Genomic DNA, 16887 nt, shown 5'->3' on the forward strand with positions numbered 1-16887 from the left:
AGCTTGTGGTGAAGATGTGATGCTGACACCCAGGGAAACACAGATATGAATGTAAATACACTGTATTAGTCTGTAACTCTCATTCAGAATGTTTCTTAAGAAGACGTCTGTTGAAATGAGATGTGCAAGTCTGTAGTGCAATATTCCCTCTGTGAAAAATGTAGCAGAAATGTTACAATGAATAACCAGAAATGTGGGGGTTTCCAACAATCCAGTTTAATAGTTTCTTCATATATCCATGTTTATATATCAGACTTCAAAAAAACAAAAAAAAAAAGAGTAATATACAATTCAAGAAAATACCTAAAACTATTACAGTTTTGATTTCCCCTAAGTTGATTTACAGTTATGTACAAAATTGTCTTACTTGCAATACCCAGTGAAGATTTAAGTATTTATTTACATCAGCTGGTGCCTTTCACTATGCAGTGGAACTGTCTCCTTTTGTCATTTACATTCATAGTTACAAGAGCCAACATTTAAAGTCCAGCCCCTAGTGCATTGATATAATCAGTATATCAGTCAGCATAATAAGGTATCTCCTCTGAGAATAACATTCCCACTCATGACAGAGGGAGATATATGTGAGTTGGGGGAATAGGAAATTTTAAGCAGACAAAATGTGTAACTGGTGCTAAAGGTGCACTTTACTTCTCCTGTCAGAGACCTCCTAAGCAAATGAAGCCATAAAGTAGGCTGTGAGTGGAGGGGAATACTTTCCAATTATTCTTAACAACAGATAAAATTAGGAGGGAAAAAATGTAATTTTATCATAATATGCAAACTGTGTCATAAAATCACTGAATAATTTGGTTTGGAAGGCTCTTGTGGAGGTAATCTGCTCCTAGTGATTCAAAGTAGGGCCAACTTCAAAGTTAGAGTCAGCTTTCAATTTAGTGCAGGTTTTTCAGGACCATGTCCGGTCAAGTTCTAAATATCTCTAAGATGGATTTTGCACAACCATTGAGCACCTGTTCACATGTTTGACCACCTTTATGGCAAAAAAAATTCCTAAAACCCAATAAAGACTTTCACCTTGAAAGTATAACCTAAAACTCATTGAATAAATCATAAACCTTCTATTGATAGACAAGAGTTTTACAGCATGTATAAACCAAGTAAAACAAACATTATTTTTCCAGATTTCAGAGGGAAGAGTTCATTTTTTCAATATATATTCAGATATCTAGTCAGTAGTTTACCACCACTTGAAATATTTTCATAACTTAAATCACACCACAAGATATGCAGCATTCATGGTCATCAAGAAATGCCACATTTGCACTTCCTCTTTTGTATGCCCTGTACTTTGCACATTACACAGCTGTTGCAGAACAGCAGGTTTATGAAAGCATGACTAGATGTAAACTACTCACACAAAAGGCATGAGGGTTTCAGCTTAGAATCCTCTCAACTAAGAGGAAAACTGTTTCTTTGGGGAGCAAAAGTCAGGACTCTGTTATAGCTACATGTGCCCGATGTTTTGAAATGCTTTTTTTGCCATTGCCTGCCATGCCTTTTGATTATCAAACTTATTTTGTCTCTCCCAACTTGAAAGATGCAATCTACAGAAACACAAGCTCTTCACAGCCAAAAGGCTCTGCTAATATCTTTGCAAAGGCAGCCACTCACTCAATCTTTCCATCTCCACAAAACATTACACAAATATCTACAGGCTGTCTTCCCTTTATTTCCCTAGCCCTGGCAAATAAAGAAAACAGACAAACAAAAAACAGCTCAGTCTTCATATTCAGCCTTAAAATCCGCCTGTGGTACATCTTGCTTCACAGTGGTTTGAACACATATAGTCATATATAACAAAGTGCTGTATCCAGTCTAGAAAATCTCATGGTAGCATTGGCTTCTTACACAATTCTTATTTTATGACAGTAACAGTCATGACTGAAATACAAGACTGCTGATATGTGCATGTATATTGATCATAACTACTGACCAAGGTATGTGGAGCTTGATAATTGGAGCTCCTTCTCTGATTTTACGTCTTCAGAAGGAAATATCAAATTACCTAAATAACCTCCTTGTTAATTCTAGGCATCAAAATAAGTCATGCTTGTTTTTATCTAGAAATATAATTTTTCTTTTTTTTTTTTAATCTAGAGAGACAACACCAAAAGAAACACACATTGAGAGGCTAGTGGGTTCATTAACGTGGCAGAACTCACTCATCGCATTTAACAGAAATAAGAATAAGGTTTTTCCTGTATAATCCTCTTATAAATTCCAATCTTCAATCAGGTAAATGAGATTCTAAATATTCTTTATCCCCGTAATACAAATGCACTGAGTAGCTCCAACCACCGGCACGAGAGAGGTGTGTGGAGGGAAAGAAATGAAAAAATCACATGTTAAGAAAGGGTTTCTGATTGCTGCAGGAATCATGAGAGCTGAATGGAGAAAATGTTCCATAAGTATTTCACCAGAATTACAGGACACAGGAAGATGCTGCCTTTCCATTCTCTTCCCCAGTTTGGTTTTGTTATCTTAATACTTGTTTGATAACCCACAGAACATTCTCAGGCTATAGCAACAAATTATCTCTTTGAAAGTCTTCCTCATTTCGTGGCTACGAAAGGCATAGATCAAGGGGTCGATCACCGAGTTGCACATAATGAGAATGAGGTACATGTTGAAGTGAGACATGAAGCAAACACAGTAGAGGTTTTGAGGGCAGGAGATCATCAGGATGAGATGAAGGAAGAATGGAGCCCAGCAAACAATGAAGATGCCAAGAAGCATAGTCAGAGTGATGGCTCCTTTCATGCTGGTTCTTTGACGGACGGAGTTGTAGCCAGGCAAAGCAGCGATTTTCTTCACGTGAGTACGAGCCAGGAGGAACATATGGATGTACAGCGAGACCATGAGGAACAACATGGTAAAAAACATAGTGATGAGACAAATGACCACGTAAGTTGATTCATAATAAAGAATGAAGATAATGCCACAGCCTGTGCAAAAGGTCCAGATGCATGCAATAATAAGCCCTGATCTTTTCACTGTCATGATGTTGTGATAACGTAGGGCATAGAAGATAGTGATATATCTGTCTACTGCTATAGCCAGCAAACTGCACATGGATGCCACCACAGATATGCAGATCATGGAATCAAAGACATTGTCTATATGACGGACAAAGGCATCTTCCATAATGACATGTTTATTGTTTATTAAGTATATGGTTATGGTCTCCCAAGCGTTAGACACACTAACCAGCATGTCAGCCACTGCTAAACTGCAAACAAAAAAATACATGGGTGAGTGCAAGTTCTTGTTCTTAACTATTGCACATATAACTAAGATGTTTTCAAGGAGGCTTACAATGCCCAGAGTTAGGAACACCTCAGCTGCGATGACCACTTGCTCACATGGCGATGACTTGCTCTTTGCAGTAGGCAGAGTGAAGTTGCTACTGAAGGCACTCAGGTTTAGTTCAGAAACATAGAATTGAGAGGACGTGTTCATCTCTGGGAGCTAACACGTTCTGTTCCTTCTGAAGAGCATGCCAAGGAGTGTGGTAAATGCATTTTGCAAAAGGCAGACGATCCTGCCTAAAAAAAAAAAATATAGCATGAAGATTACAGGCAGAATTTGACAACATAAATACCAGCCATTTCTATTTAATTTGGCTTATACATGTCCCACCTCTTCCAAACCACATCCCTACATTGATTCTAAATTAAACTTTGGTTGGCTCAGAGATTTTCTACCTATCATTACTTGGAAATTAAAATCAAAAACTGGTGAAAAGATTCATGCACTCTTCATTCATAGTTTTTTTATATTCTATATGGTTGCCTGGAATACTTTCCCAGAATGTCCTGGAAATTCTGCTGAAAACCAAACAAAAGACAGTTTTCTTAGTCCCAGCTCTCAGACCCCAGAAATGCAGGAGGGTGTAGTATTAGGTCCAGCAGAAACCACTCATTGAACACAATATAAAGAAGTTTCTATTATTGACATAATAAAGAATTGGACATTTTCAGTAAGAAATTTAAATGCTTTCCTGCTCTTTGTGCATTTAATTTGGCATGCACTGTATTATAAACAGCTTATCTGTGCAGCGTTAACATGCTCATTTAAAAGCTTGGTATTAAACACCTAACCAAGGCAAATCCATACATTTCAGGATAGACTAAGGTTACAGAACTGGTGTGGGTAGAATATTACTGTAAAAGAAGTTTTCTCTTCCAAATCAAGAAAATTTTATTCAATGATTTTCTAGTAATAACAGTATTTAGGGAAAGTTGTAAGTCATCACATTTTTAATAAAGGGAGCATTTAGAGCTGATTGTCAGTGACTTGTTGCAAATAGAATTCAAAGCTTATCATGATAAAAAATTTTCGGTTTTAAAAGGCCACTTTTTATTTGCAATCAAGAATTAACTGTACCTATTTACCAGAGCTGCTCCTTCAGCTGCTTTTCCTCTTCATTGTCTGCAACGTTTCCTTCAGAGAGCTGAAGTTTCAGCCCCCCCTGACATCTGGGGCTGGGGACTCCTCGGTGGCAAAAGATGAAAAAAAATAGAGGGAAAGGAATTAGTAAATCCATAGAGTCAAAGCTGACCACGTATAAATTACTTACTGTGCAACTGCCTTTTTATAGACTCCAAGCAATAATGACTTCAGTACTCAAAGTGTGGCTCCTCCTCCCCTTCTTTGCCCCTCTGGACTTCTCTTTCCACAGATATCATAGCAAACGCTTGGGTTTTTACCACCATCTAGTGGCCTTCCCCCCTCTAACTGAACAGGGATTCTGATCTGAAGTCAATTATGAGCTTTCTATAATATTAAAAGGGGAAATGTACTAGGTATGCTCTTTTCCTTTGTTTGTTTGCTTTCTTAGCTGTTTCTAGTACACTGACAATAAGTCCATCCTGCAATGGATAATAATGGATAATAACGGATAATAAGTCCATCCAAAAGAGTATTAAAGTGAGAGGCTTATTACTGCTATAAGCATTTTTCTCATATTCAGGTTTGCTGCGGTTTTTTCAGAAATAAGAACCCCACTGTTAAAAAACTTACAGAACACACAGGCAAAGCCACTGTGCCACTAATAGAAGATATATTTAAATAATTTGTATTATAACAATTGAACAAATAAACAGCTGTGTTCTGTACCCCTTGCTAAATAGAGATTTCAATGTAGAAATGGAAGGAGCAGTGTATCGTGCCAGGATCCCAGGCTCCCCAGGATGGATGTGAATTCCCCCAGGGCCCCAAGAGCTGTTTGTTAAACCCAGTGCTCAGTATTCCAGTGGCTGAAGTTCCTCTGTGGGTCTAACAGTCAGGAGCCAATGCTCCTTCAGGGCTTTACCCAAAAGGTGGCAAAATCAGTTCAAGTCCTTTACAAATGGTCTCTGCTTCCAGGTGCAGGCTGGGGGATGCAAAGCACACACTTTCCTGACGCTGCCAAATGCCCTTCTTCTTAGCTGCCAATCAGACAGTCAAATACCATGCAGGATTTGAATTCAACTTGACACAGGAAGTTTCTGCTTCTCTAAATCATCATTTTTCCGAAACTTAGTGGGTTCAGGTTTTTTCATGTTATATAACAGATTCAAATGGTACTTTTTAACCTACATTTTTATTAAAGCATCACCACCAACAAATCCCAATTTTATTGTTGTATCCTATGCCACTTTTGTGTTTTCAGTGTTCAGCTAAGGTTTATCATTGAAAAGCAGATAAATCTCTATTTCTAATTACTGTATTCCACAGGAGGTTTCTCTATTGTCACTGCTGGCTTCACTCTAACCCTTCACTCTAGGGATGCAGAAACACCTGGGCCATTTTATGAAATATTTTTATGCACAAATAGTCCCTGCACCAAGGGTGACAATGAAAAGCATTTTTTTATCATTTTGAGTTAAATGGCTCTTTTAGGATTATAGCATCAGATGAATTTTGCCTATCCCTTCTCTCCAGTACTGGAGAGAGAATTTAGATTATCACAAACTTGAGGTCACAAACTATGCTCAAGTGCAGCTGTTAAATCTGAGTGGATAATGCCAACTGCTGAACACACACACTCCCTGCTCTATCTCACTTATGTGCCAGTTCTGAGCTCTTAGTTCTTTGCTATGACCAAAAGAAAATAATAGAGAAAGATCTTCTGCTGTTCTCTTTCTGTTCTTTAATATAAAGCATGCTTTTAGTTAACTTTGGTTATCTTTTTCATAGCTTTTGATTTTCCCATTGCAGATCCTAGAAGTCAGATCCCTAACAGTAAAATTTCTCTTGTTCCTGTGTTCTTATATCTAGCAAGAACTGTGCAAACATTGTACTCTTTCTCCTTCCAATTACTTCTCTTGCAGTATCCCAACTTGGTTTTTGTTGTTGTATATTGCATTGTCTCTTATTAAATTCTGTTCTTTCCATTTACAAATTCCTCTGTATGTTCAGTTTAACAAAATTTTTTGCAGACCAGCTTAACTACTTTACCAAAGTTTTCAGTGTACCTGGTAGGGCTCAGCAAGCCAGCCAATTGCAGGAAATAAATTACACATCAGACTGGGTGGTTTGGCTGTTATTCGTTAGAATATTCCTTAACAATGTCAAGTTTCTTACATATAAATTATGAATCAGCATTTGGGTTCTTGTTCCACAAGCCAGACATGACAGGTGTAAACCTTGGTACAATTGCTTATGCTGCACCAAAAAACCTCCCTTATTTACAAAGCTTGCAGAAAAACTGCCTGCCTGGAAACTGGGTAGTACAGATGCATTTGTTTTATGTTAGAGGATGAAATGAAAAAAATACTTCCCTCCCCTTGCTCCTCACCCTCCCAAAAAGAGGGTTTTATCATTATATTGCTGCAGTAAGCAGCTCATTAGTGTTACAGCTTGACAAGCAGTAACTGAAGGGACACACAAACAGCAGTGAGTGGAAGCAGCCAAGTGAGTTATAAAGACTTGAAGTAAAGGGGTATGGGAGCAGATCTTTGGATTCTCTTGGGAAGAATCCAAGAACAGCTTCCCAGCTCCAGGATTCCTGAATGAATAAGCTTGTCTTTCAGATGTTCATGATCTCAACGTTCAGCTCCCTTGACCAAGAAATTTTCTTGGTCCAGGAAAAGAGATTGAAAGTGCTACAGAAAGACATCCGTGAATAGAAGAGAGAAGTAAAATAGGATTCTGGCAGAAAAAGAGATGCCAAGGCCTGTCTAAGTCTCATCTCATTCTTTCCAATTGTCAAGTGGTGAGAGAGAGCAGAAGCCACTCCAGATACATATTTGCGTCTCAGGCTTTGCCAGCAACTAGACTGGGAGCCATGACAACATCACTGGCAGAGACAGCCAGGTCCTGCTTGCCATCAGCACCACCAGGGATCTCAGCCAGAGCTCCCCTTCGCCCTGCACATCCACTGGAACTACAATGACACATAGGGCAAGTTACATCATGTCAAAACCAGCAGGCAATTGCCACCTGCATGGTAGCAAGATTCTGATTTCATCAATATATGGATAAATGAAGCCAATGGAAGGACAGACTCCCAACGAAGTTTCTGTAGAAGAGCTGGTTACACTCAAATGTGTTCTGGTATTAATCTATGCTAGTTTTAACAGGTTCAGGGAAGAGTGTTAGTAGTATTAATAAAAATTTACCAAACTTGTCTAGTGCTAATACATTTAAGCAATTTAATTCCAGTATGTTTCTGTAGCTCTTTTCATCTATTTGATGAAAATATCTTTGTTCCACATAACATAACTGGGATTGGTGCTCTTGGCCTATTTACTAAATCCCTCTTCTGTCTAATTGTTGCCTATATTGTCATCAGCATAATATTTCAAAGTCACAGAGTATCCTTCCAGACTGCCCTAAAAGATAACCTGTGGTTGAACCAAAAGAGAAGATCATGGCCTTCTCTGCATTCAAATCACATGACAAATGTTCTTTAATTTCTCAAACTGAGAAAACTGTTTGTCCTGGCCTGTGTACTGAGTAGCCTTGTCTGAGCCCCATCAAGGTCCCCACTGTTAGCTCCTCAGCATTACAGTCAGTTAGCCTCTAGTAAAGACAGCCAATTAATTGAGATTTAAAAAAAAAAAAAAGGCATCATTACTTCTTGTCCTGAAATAAAAAAGCTGGATGAAGTGATGACAGACCGTCAGTATTTCCATCCCCTTGCCTGTCCAGGGGATGTCTGAAAGCCAAAAAGTTAGACTTTGAAGTTAGCAGTGGCAAACTGAATACTTTCTTTTACATGGCCCTAATCTTCGAATAAACATCTGATTTTTCTTTTATTTTTTTCAGAAAAAAAAAGGAAGTCTGAAAAGCAGCATCAAAATATCAAGAAATCTGTCCCTCTGAAAGGGTAGGATCAGCCGTACTTAGTAAGATTGCACTAGCACTTTTGGCCACCAACTCTTTCATCTAATTCCTTCAAAGTGGTTTGAGATCATCTCTGGCCATTCTCAGTACCTATCAGTGGTGCTTCTTGCATTAGAGTAAAAAGCTGAGAAAGATGCAGTACAGTACCAAAGGTATTTAAGAAAGACTTATCCTAATAACCTAAAATGGATGATGTTGTAACCAGCCTCCCAAACTGTAAGAGCAATAAGAGGTTTAGTAACCAACATTTTTATGTGCCACTAATTGGAGCAATGAATCACCCCCTAGCCTTCTATTAGAGGATGGGTCAGCAGTACAGACCTGGTGAATCAGAAGTGCCAGCTGCAGTCTCCACAAGGCACAGATAACCAGTGTAGAAACCTTCTGACAGAAAAGAGAGATAATTCCATAATCTACAAACAGATTGAGATAAAGAAAAAAAGAAAATAACAAGCCAGCAGGTGCTGATTTGATACTTCTTTCTGGAAGGACTGGTTGATACCCCAGAGTAATGTAAAACCCTTTAAAGGACCTCAGTAGGTTGGAGAGATGAGCAGAGAGTACTCTGAAATACAACAGGGTCCTACTAGCACAGAGCAAACCTTCCAAACACAGTGTGCTGTGCTTAGATCATCCTTCCCCACTTTATTTTAGTACAACGTATATGCTCAGATCTATCTTATTTGAAGGTAAAGAGGCATGCATTCCTTGGAATGAGTGACAAAATTCTGATTTCTGATTTTTTTTTATAAACTACTGGTCTAAAGACATCCCTTGAAAAGCTGCTCACTTCCATCTTCCTTTCCTCCGGATAAGCAGAGGAGCACAGCATGAACCCTCCCCTGGGAGCACTGCACTCCCCATCCTGGTGTGCCTGCTTGGTTTGAGCAGGGAGCCTTGACAACTCGGTGTCTCTTTGTCCTGTGCTGTCTCTCCAGTCAGGTGTTGGCACTTTAGCACAGCACAAATGTAGAAAGGTAACAAAGCAGCTGAAGGAAAACCTCAAGGAGATGCACAGTGAGAATAATCCTTAATTCTCTGCCTCACGGAGAGACATTGCTACACACAGAAAACTGCAGATGCAGAAATGTGTGCATGCCACTCCTATCAAGGCAAGGGTAAATGTCTCTGATTCAATGCACATGATAACTAAGCATGGATCCATGTGCTACCCAGGAAATTTTCAAGAACACCCTGGCAACAATATCAACATTTGTCTCTTTAGAAGTAGTGTTCAGTGCTAATCTAACATCTCTGTACTCTATATATGCACTTTCTTCAGTCTGTTCAGGTTGGCAAAAATGCAGCTACTTCCTATTTAATGAGTTCCTTAAGTGCGTCAGAAAGGAGAATTAAATAATAGCCGTTTAGCTCAGAATTCAAATTTTTCTGTCAGTCCCTTACTATGCTATGTTTTCTGATCTTTATGGCAATAAGGGCTTGCAAGTATCTTGTTATGTCAGGATGTTTTTTTAATCACCGTGTCCTAACAAAAAAAAAAATAATCAATATTTTTTCAAAAGTTGGAATTATTTTCCTTCCAGCATTCACCTGCTAAGGAGTGAAAGGATGGAGTATTGCTACAGCTGAAATGAAAGTTGGCAAAATTAAAAAGGTAAATTATGCTAGCCAGAAGCAAAGAGACTTGCAGAAAGTAAAGTAGTTCAGTATCAAATTTGAACGCAGAATATCTTCTATACCACAGTAACCAGTGCATGCAAATGTACTGTTGAGAATTTAAATCATTTACAAAAATGCATTTTCCTCAATGGTGAGCTGTTTGCTGACATACAAAACTCAAGTGACTCTCGTTATTCCTGGCATTTAAACTTTCAAGCATCATTAACCCCTCACAAAAGCAGGAACCATGTGTCCTGATATATTTGGTGTCTGACCCAGTATTAAAAGTGAAGCAGAACCTGAGAAAAGTCTTGTCATACTGATTTGGTGAGGTTGCTGCTATGGTGCACCTTTCTGGCTTTCCTGAGTTTACAAAGTGCCTGATTACAAAAAATCAGATGATAATTTCCTTAGAGCATGTTTTGAAATGTGAACAAAAGGGTTTTCCCTCTCCCCACCCAAGCAAACAAACAAACAAACCGCAACACAAGAAACACCAAACGATTTCAGAGAGAGGACAGGCAAGCTCTAGTTCTGATGAAATTTAACCGTGAGCCAGTGTATGGATTAATGACTCAGCTCAGAGGGATGGCAGATTTGTGTCTCCAAGAAATCACTTGCTATTGGATCAATTGGGAAATCAACTTCTGCAAGAGCTAAGATGGACTATGCAATGGTTACTCAACTAAATTACATTTCTTCATTCTATCTCTAGTGGCTGATAAATAAAAAGAAATAAAAATACTTGGCGTCTACAATTTTTATTACTTTCTTTTGCTCAGCTCCTCATTAATTATAGGGTGGAGGTCAATGAAGGCTAAGCATCACAGCCTTCAAAGTGGTGAATACCTGCATCTTTGTAAAAGAGCTTATTAAAGATGTTGAATACTTACCATGCACATCTAATTCTATGGCTAATTGAGAGCAGGGGTTGAAATATTTCCATTTGGGGATGAAAGGCAAACCCCTCAAACTTCTGGGCAAAAACTTAAGCTTTAAGCTTAAGGGAAAATCCTTTTTATCCTGTGAATCTGTACTTGAGTTGACAGCCTTCATGGGCTCCAGTGCTGACAATCAGAAAACTCCAGCACTCTTCAAGAAATTCCCTGGGGAGCTGATGGGGAAGATACAGCTGTGTAGATCTTTCACCAGAACATGACAGGAGCTCCTGTTCCACATGCCCGTGTAAGACACATTAATGGACCAGCAGTTTTGTAGCACCAAAACAACATGACCCTCTAGTCTGGAGATTGTTTTGTTCCTCATACTCTCCTCTGGACATAGACCCACCACCAATGTTGTAACTGAGATTTAAAGAGCAAGGATTGCCCTTGTTATCATAACTCCATTCATGTCACATACAGCTACAGAACATGGCTCTGATTCCTAAAACCAAGTATACATTTGTTGATATATCCTGGTCTGTCAATGAGAAGTTCATATAAAAATTTTCTTGAACACCAGCAGGGAACAATTAAAGTCTGAATACTTACAGATGCTCAAATATGTAGCACTCTCCAGCGGAAAAAAAAGGTTCAGGCAAAGAAGTAGCTGTGTAATAAATTTATATATATGCAAATATTTTTTTATTCAACAGGAAGGGACAAGTTAATCCAAAGATTTAGATGAATTAGAACAATCAGGACAAAGAGAACTTGGAAGTCTCCTGACTTTTATCCAGAGAATAAATTTGCAGAGAGAGCAAGTTCTTATGTTCAAAAAGGAGCAAACAAAAGGAGCCCCATTTCCAGCAATGAGAAAGAAATTTGGTCAGTATACAACTCAATTTTATAAACAAAATTAATACGGACTTGCAGAACCAACATTATCAAGTTCGATGATACCACCACTTCTGGTAAAAAACAGTAAACACAAAATGTACTTCCCAATACAAGACAAACTCAGGCTTAGCAATAGGACAGTTGGAGCTTTGTCTTAATACACAGTGAGAAACAAACTAGAGAAAATCAATTATCTCTTTGAGTGTGTTCAGATAATTTGAGGTTTGCAATAAACTGATGGTTTTGATGCTGAGTTAAAATTAACTGCTACTAACACAGTGACTGTAGCCATGAGAAAACAAAACAGTAACACAAGTAAACAGTCTTTTTTTTCAGGTTTACAAAAGTCTATTTTCAGCAGACTAAGCAAGACTAGGAAAAATATTGCAATGTTTCTCATTTATAAATAACATAAGTAATTAAAATACAAATGAAAGTTTAATATTACAGCATTTATAAGAGAGATAATCTAATCAATGAATGAGATTTCCACCTCTTCATCTTCATTAGTCCTTCTAAAAGGTAGTAAATTTGTCAGTAACTAGATGCAAAAAGAGCCTCTTTAAATTATTTTGAGATTATCACAGCAGGTTCATGAAGTGCTAGAGAATAACAAGACCGTGGGATTTGCTTGAGAAGCAATATCCTCTACAAGTTAGAGGATACAGTGAGAAGTGGTTCAGGACTCCTGATTGTGTGGAATAAATATATTTTTTATCCTGATGGTTTGTGCTGGATTTAAGCCAATGCAGAGTTCATGCCTTACAATGGGATGATCAGTGCCTGACCTGGCACAGAACAGGGTGGATAGGAAATAAGCACTGCCCTAAAACATGACACTATCGAGCTAAGCTATCAAAATTGTTCAAAGAAATTTAACCAGCTAATGAGCCTGTGTTGCATCAGAGCTTTGTATCACAGTCAAGTTCCTAACAGAGGACCAGAACATTAACTTCACTACAAATTGAAACTGCAGCTCCTACACCCTTTCTAGCTATGATTCTTGCCAATTTTAACGTTGCAGGCTAATGTGCCAACTACATGCAATTGTGTTAATAAGGCTTTTTCCATGTGAATGCGTGTTCATTACACACAGCCAATAACACCAAAATATATAGGATCTTTTAGCCCTGACCAATTTTTTTTTAATATTCTGCCAGCCCATTTTGATTTTATTCTTAACTTTTGATTATTTGTGTTTCTTGAAGTTGACCTAAAAACACTGATTTTTTTTCCCCAAAAGACATTTCAGAATAGATTTTCATTAACAGCAGAATGAGTACTACTTTTGAGATTCAGGACATATGTTTGGATCGTTAAGTATTGATGTAAAGGCTAACTCCACCAAAGGAAATCTTTGCCAAACCACAGTCTTAGACACCAAAACCACTCTGCTACCTTAAATGCTTCTCACAAACACATAAAATAAATACAATTGACCTTACTTGTTGATGTGTTTGCTAACAAACAACATCTGTTATCAGGAATACAGATGTATAGCAAATGCTTTTTGTATCTACCAAAGCACAGCCCACTAACAAGGGGAGAGCTCACTCAGATTAAAAGGGAGCCAATTAGTAGACGAGGGCAATGAAGTGACCACCGCCAACAGAAGGATGACAATGATAGCTGCATTCCTGCTTTCCTGACCCAGAGCAAACCACAGCATTTAGCTGCATGAAAGACCATATACTTCCTTATTTAAGAGGAAGCAGAGTCGAGCGCTCTGAGGTTTGTTGCTGTTTCGAATCCAGTACTGATAGAACACTTTGTCCAGGGAAGAAAGTCAATAATACCAGCTTCTCCTGTCTCAGAGGAGGGTCCTGATGACTGGCTGCTATTAAGAGATCATGATCCTCTTCACTATCCAGAGAGCTCACTTTGGTGTAGACCCAACAAACAGCATCTCCTACAGTGGTCTCTTGGATGAATAACTCTTATTCCTTAGAAAGTGAGAGGCTTTGGAGTCGAAGCCCCTGACTCCAAGGGGCCTGCAAGGGAGGCACCACTGGTCTGAGTGAGAGCTTGGGCCCCAAGGCTGTTCAAAGAGTGACAGGCATCTCCTTTACTGCTCAAGGCCATGCTTACAGGGCTCAAATGCAGCTAATGCTGCATTTATTTATTCTACCTACAATCCCAGTCTCAGTGTAACCATGATAGAAAGCGTGTCAGACGCAGCACAGAGGTTAAAAAGACCAGTTCTAGTAGCTTCTCTCCCTGTCCCAGGACACAGGGCAACACTCACCCAGTGAGTGATGCTGGCAGGGTAGGAGCAAGAGCTGGAACACCAAGCTGTAAATAATATTCCAAAGCCTTGAAGACTGGGAATGCACACAATCATGAGAAGAAGATCAAATTCCATTTCAGCTTCCACCATCTATTTCAGAACTGAAATATCAACAAGAGATGTGACATCTTTGCCAGGAGAGGTCCACTGGCACACCTAGCTGTACTTGAGCAGACAGAGATGTTTCTGTGTATAACATCTGTCTTTTTGTCTGTAAATGGTCGGAGCAGTACAACTACACCTCCAGCAAGTACACCTGCATCTGGGGCAGGGGGGCTGGAAATCAGAAACAGACAAACAAACATTACCACTGATTTTGAAAATCAGAGTTCTGCAGTTAATGATAATGGCTTTTCAGTAGGGTCTGATTGCTGCTCTAACAATTTTTTCCTATTATTTTCAATTTATGCACCATATGTAAGGTTATAAGAGGTAAAGTATTGTATCTATGCCAGGGGCAGACACACATGTTGAGGACCAATTATCACAGGGATCAAGGGTGTGAAATTAAAGGAATCCACAGAAATACATTCCACGGCCCCCAGATTTCTTTCATTAGTCCAAGTTGAAATGTTATTTCATTAATTGTTTCTGCTTCAATTAGCATTTGGGAAGCCAGTCCCCTCTGCTCTGTTATGATCCATAAGATGAGGGGGCTTGTTTCTTAGTAATAGTATCAAAAAACTAATAGTATTTTGCAAATTCCAGGTTTCCTATTAGATGAAATTCTACTGTTTGCTTTCAGTCAGGAGAAAAGTTTAAGTATACAAGATTGAAGTAATTTGATACCTTTCCAAACCACAAAAGTCACACTGGGATTTTACTATTAAAATCCAGTTTGAAAAAATAAGATTTTTAAGACAAAATTTTCTGAGCAATATAAGATAGGTATACCTCTTAATACATCTGCTTTTGTGAATTAGTAGCATGTCTAGTTCAACTGTTAATGGCAGAGAAAGCACAGCGACCTATCCTTCCACACAGAAATACTGACTGATTTCAGAGAAAGCAATGGAACTCTCAGAATATCAAAAGGCACAGCTTTAGTAAAAATTCCATCCTTCAGCTTTTCACAGGAGCATTCTGCCCAGTCTTTAAAGTAATAATGGAAAATTTGGCCACAAGTAGTTCAAACCAATTTGGTTTTGAATATGACTTTTTCTCTTCAAGGGCATTTTGACCATAGATTAGGAAACTGTAAGTTTCAAGGAACAGATTCAAACAGATGAAAGCGAAATATTGCACTAAACAGGTTCCTGTGACCTTCAGGTCTGAGCGAAGCCTTGTCCAGAAATTCACCCCGTTTGCCTCTCTGTATTTCTTCACTATTATTAAAGGTCACCACAGCAGTATTTTACCTGCAGAGGGCACTGGAAGTTGCCTTGGAAAGCAGTCATGGAAAGTTACTCAAAACCACATTGAAGTTTTAGTTAGGGGTTACATGTGGCTGCTGTTATTACAGTGTAGAACTGTACAATCAGATATTCTCTTCAATGGTTGCTTGTTTTACTGGTGTTGAAGAGGTAATACAGATCTTCTTCCTCATCTTCATTTTAGATTATACAATTTTTAGGGTTTAACCCGAGATGGCAACTAAGCATCACACAGCTGCTTGCTCCCAGTAGGACAGGGGAGAGAACCAACAGAGCAAAAGTGAGAAAACTGATGGGTTGATATAAAGATAGTTTAATAGTGAAAGCAAAACACATACACATGCAAAGCAGAAGAAGGAATTAAATCACCACTTCCCAAGGTCATTCACCCTCTGGTCAGTTAGGGTCAGCTTTCCTGGCTGTGTCCCCTCACAAGTCTTTCAAGCCCTCACCACCGTCCTTGCTGGCAAGGCAGTAGGAGAAGCAAAAAAGGCCTTGACACGGTGCAAGTGCTGCTCAGCAATAATGAAAATGTCCTTGAGACATCTGACTGTTGCAACATACATTCAAAATATGTCCCCATACCTGCTACTATGAAGAAAATTAACTCTATGCCAACCAAAATCAAACCAATAATCCTGTGATTTTCTGCTCCGCAACTTCTAGTGAATGCATAAATGTAAAAGAAAAAATAACTGGACACTTGTTTTTTTTCTCTTAGTTGTCTTTGTTTCATTCTGGACTTGTAAAAAAAAGTGATGCAAGTCTGGCCAAAAAAAATGTTTCTTACAAAGTCAGCAGTGGAAAAAAGTTTATTCCTGAAGTTGAAAAGAGGTATCAAGGACAAATTTGCTACAAAACTGTCTATGCTGCTGAAGTTAACACTGAACCCACACTACCAAACTCTCCCAAAAATCTAGTTTCTTCTCTAAGCTTATCAAAGGCAAGAAACTAAGTGGTATATTTCAAACAGCTACAGTAATTAGCACCTTTCCCATCCACTGTTAATTGCCTCCAAAATAACAGGAGTCATAATCATGCTGCGCTCCAACTTGTCACTTCGTTACGCTAATTGCACAGCCACTAAATTTTAAAACTTAAAGTAATGCACTGATAAACAGAATCTTCACTAAATGCCACAAGTGTTTAATTGGGTCTCAAGGCAGCGAAAACTTGTGCTGTGTAGCTATGATGAAGTAGATCACTGTAATGATTACATATTCTCGAGAACAGACATGTCTACAGAAGCTGTGAAAAATCACCTTGTGTTACTACTCAGTGAGTGGAGCACAAATACATTATATAAAGGCAGTCACCAGCAATAGTCTCGCCTTCAGCTTTGTAACTTATAGACTTCCAAACTTGGTCATCTTGCTATCATGTTACTCCTTATTTTGTGGTACACAGTGCTGTTCCATGCGCACAAATAAATTCAGCAGCTAATGGAAGTGGCTTTATATTCTCATTAATACTT

The 16887-nt window shown here is 38.7% G+C and overlaps 1 protein-coding gene across 2 annotated transcripts; it reads right to left on the reverse strand.

The window, feature by feature from the left end:
* Positions 1–194: 194 nt before the first annotated feature.
* Positions 195–4638, reverse strand: MC5R (melanocortin 5 receptor). 2 transcript variants are annotated; one of them, XM_014870884.2, is made up of 2 exons: positions 4408–4638; positions 195–3566 (listed from the first exon to the last, which is right to left on the reverse strand). In XM_014870884.2, the coding sequence occupies exon 2, from the start codon at positions 3478–3480 to the stop codon at positions 2503–2505; it is 978 nt and encodes a 325-aa protein (XP_014726370.2). In that variant the 5' UTR covers positions 3481–3566; positions 4408–4638; the 3' UTR covers positions 195–2502. The 2 variants fall into 2 exon arrangements, with proteins under 2 accessions (XP_014726370.2, XP_014726371.2); XM_014870885.2 differs by having other exon boundaries at positions 4416–4554.
* Between the last annotated feature and the right edge of the window lie 12249 nt (positions 4639–16887).

This window comes from Sturnus vulgaris, chromosome 1 (genome assembly GCF_052056855.1).
Source record: "Sturnus vulgaris isolate bStuVul1 chromosome 1, bStuVul1.hap1, whole genome shotgun sequence".
Taxonomy (NCBI): Eukaryota; Metazoa; Chordata; class Aves; order Passeriformes; family Sturnidae; genus Sturnus; species Sturnus vulgaris.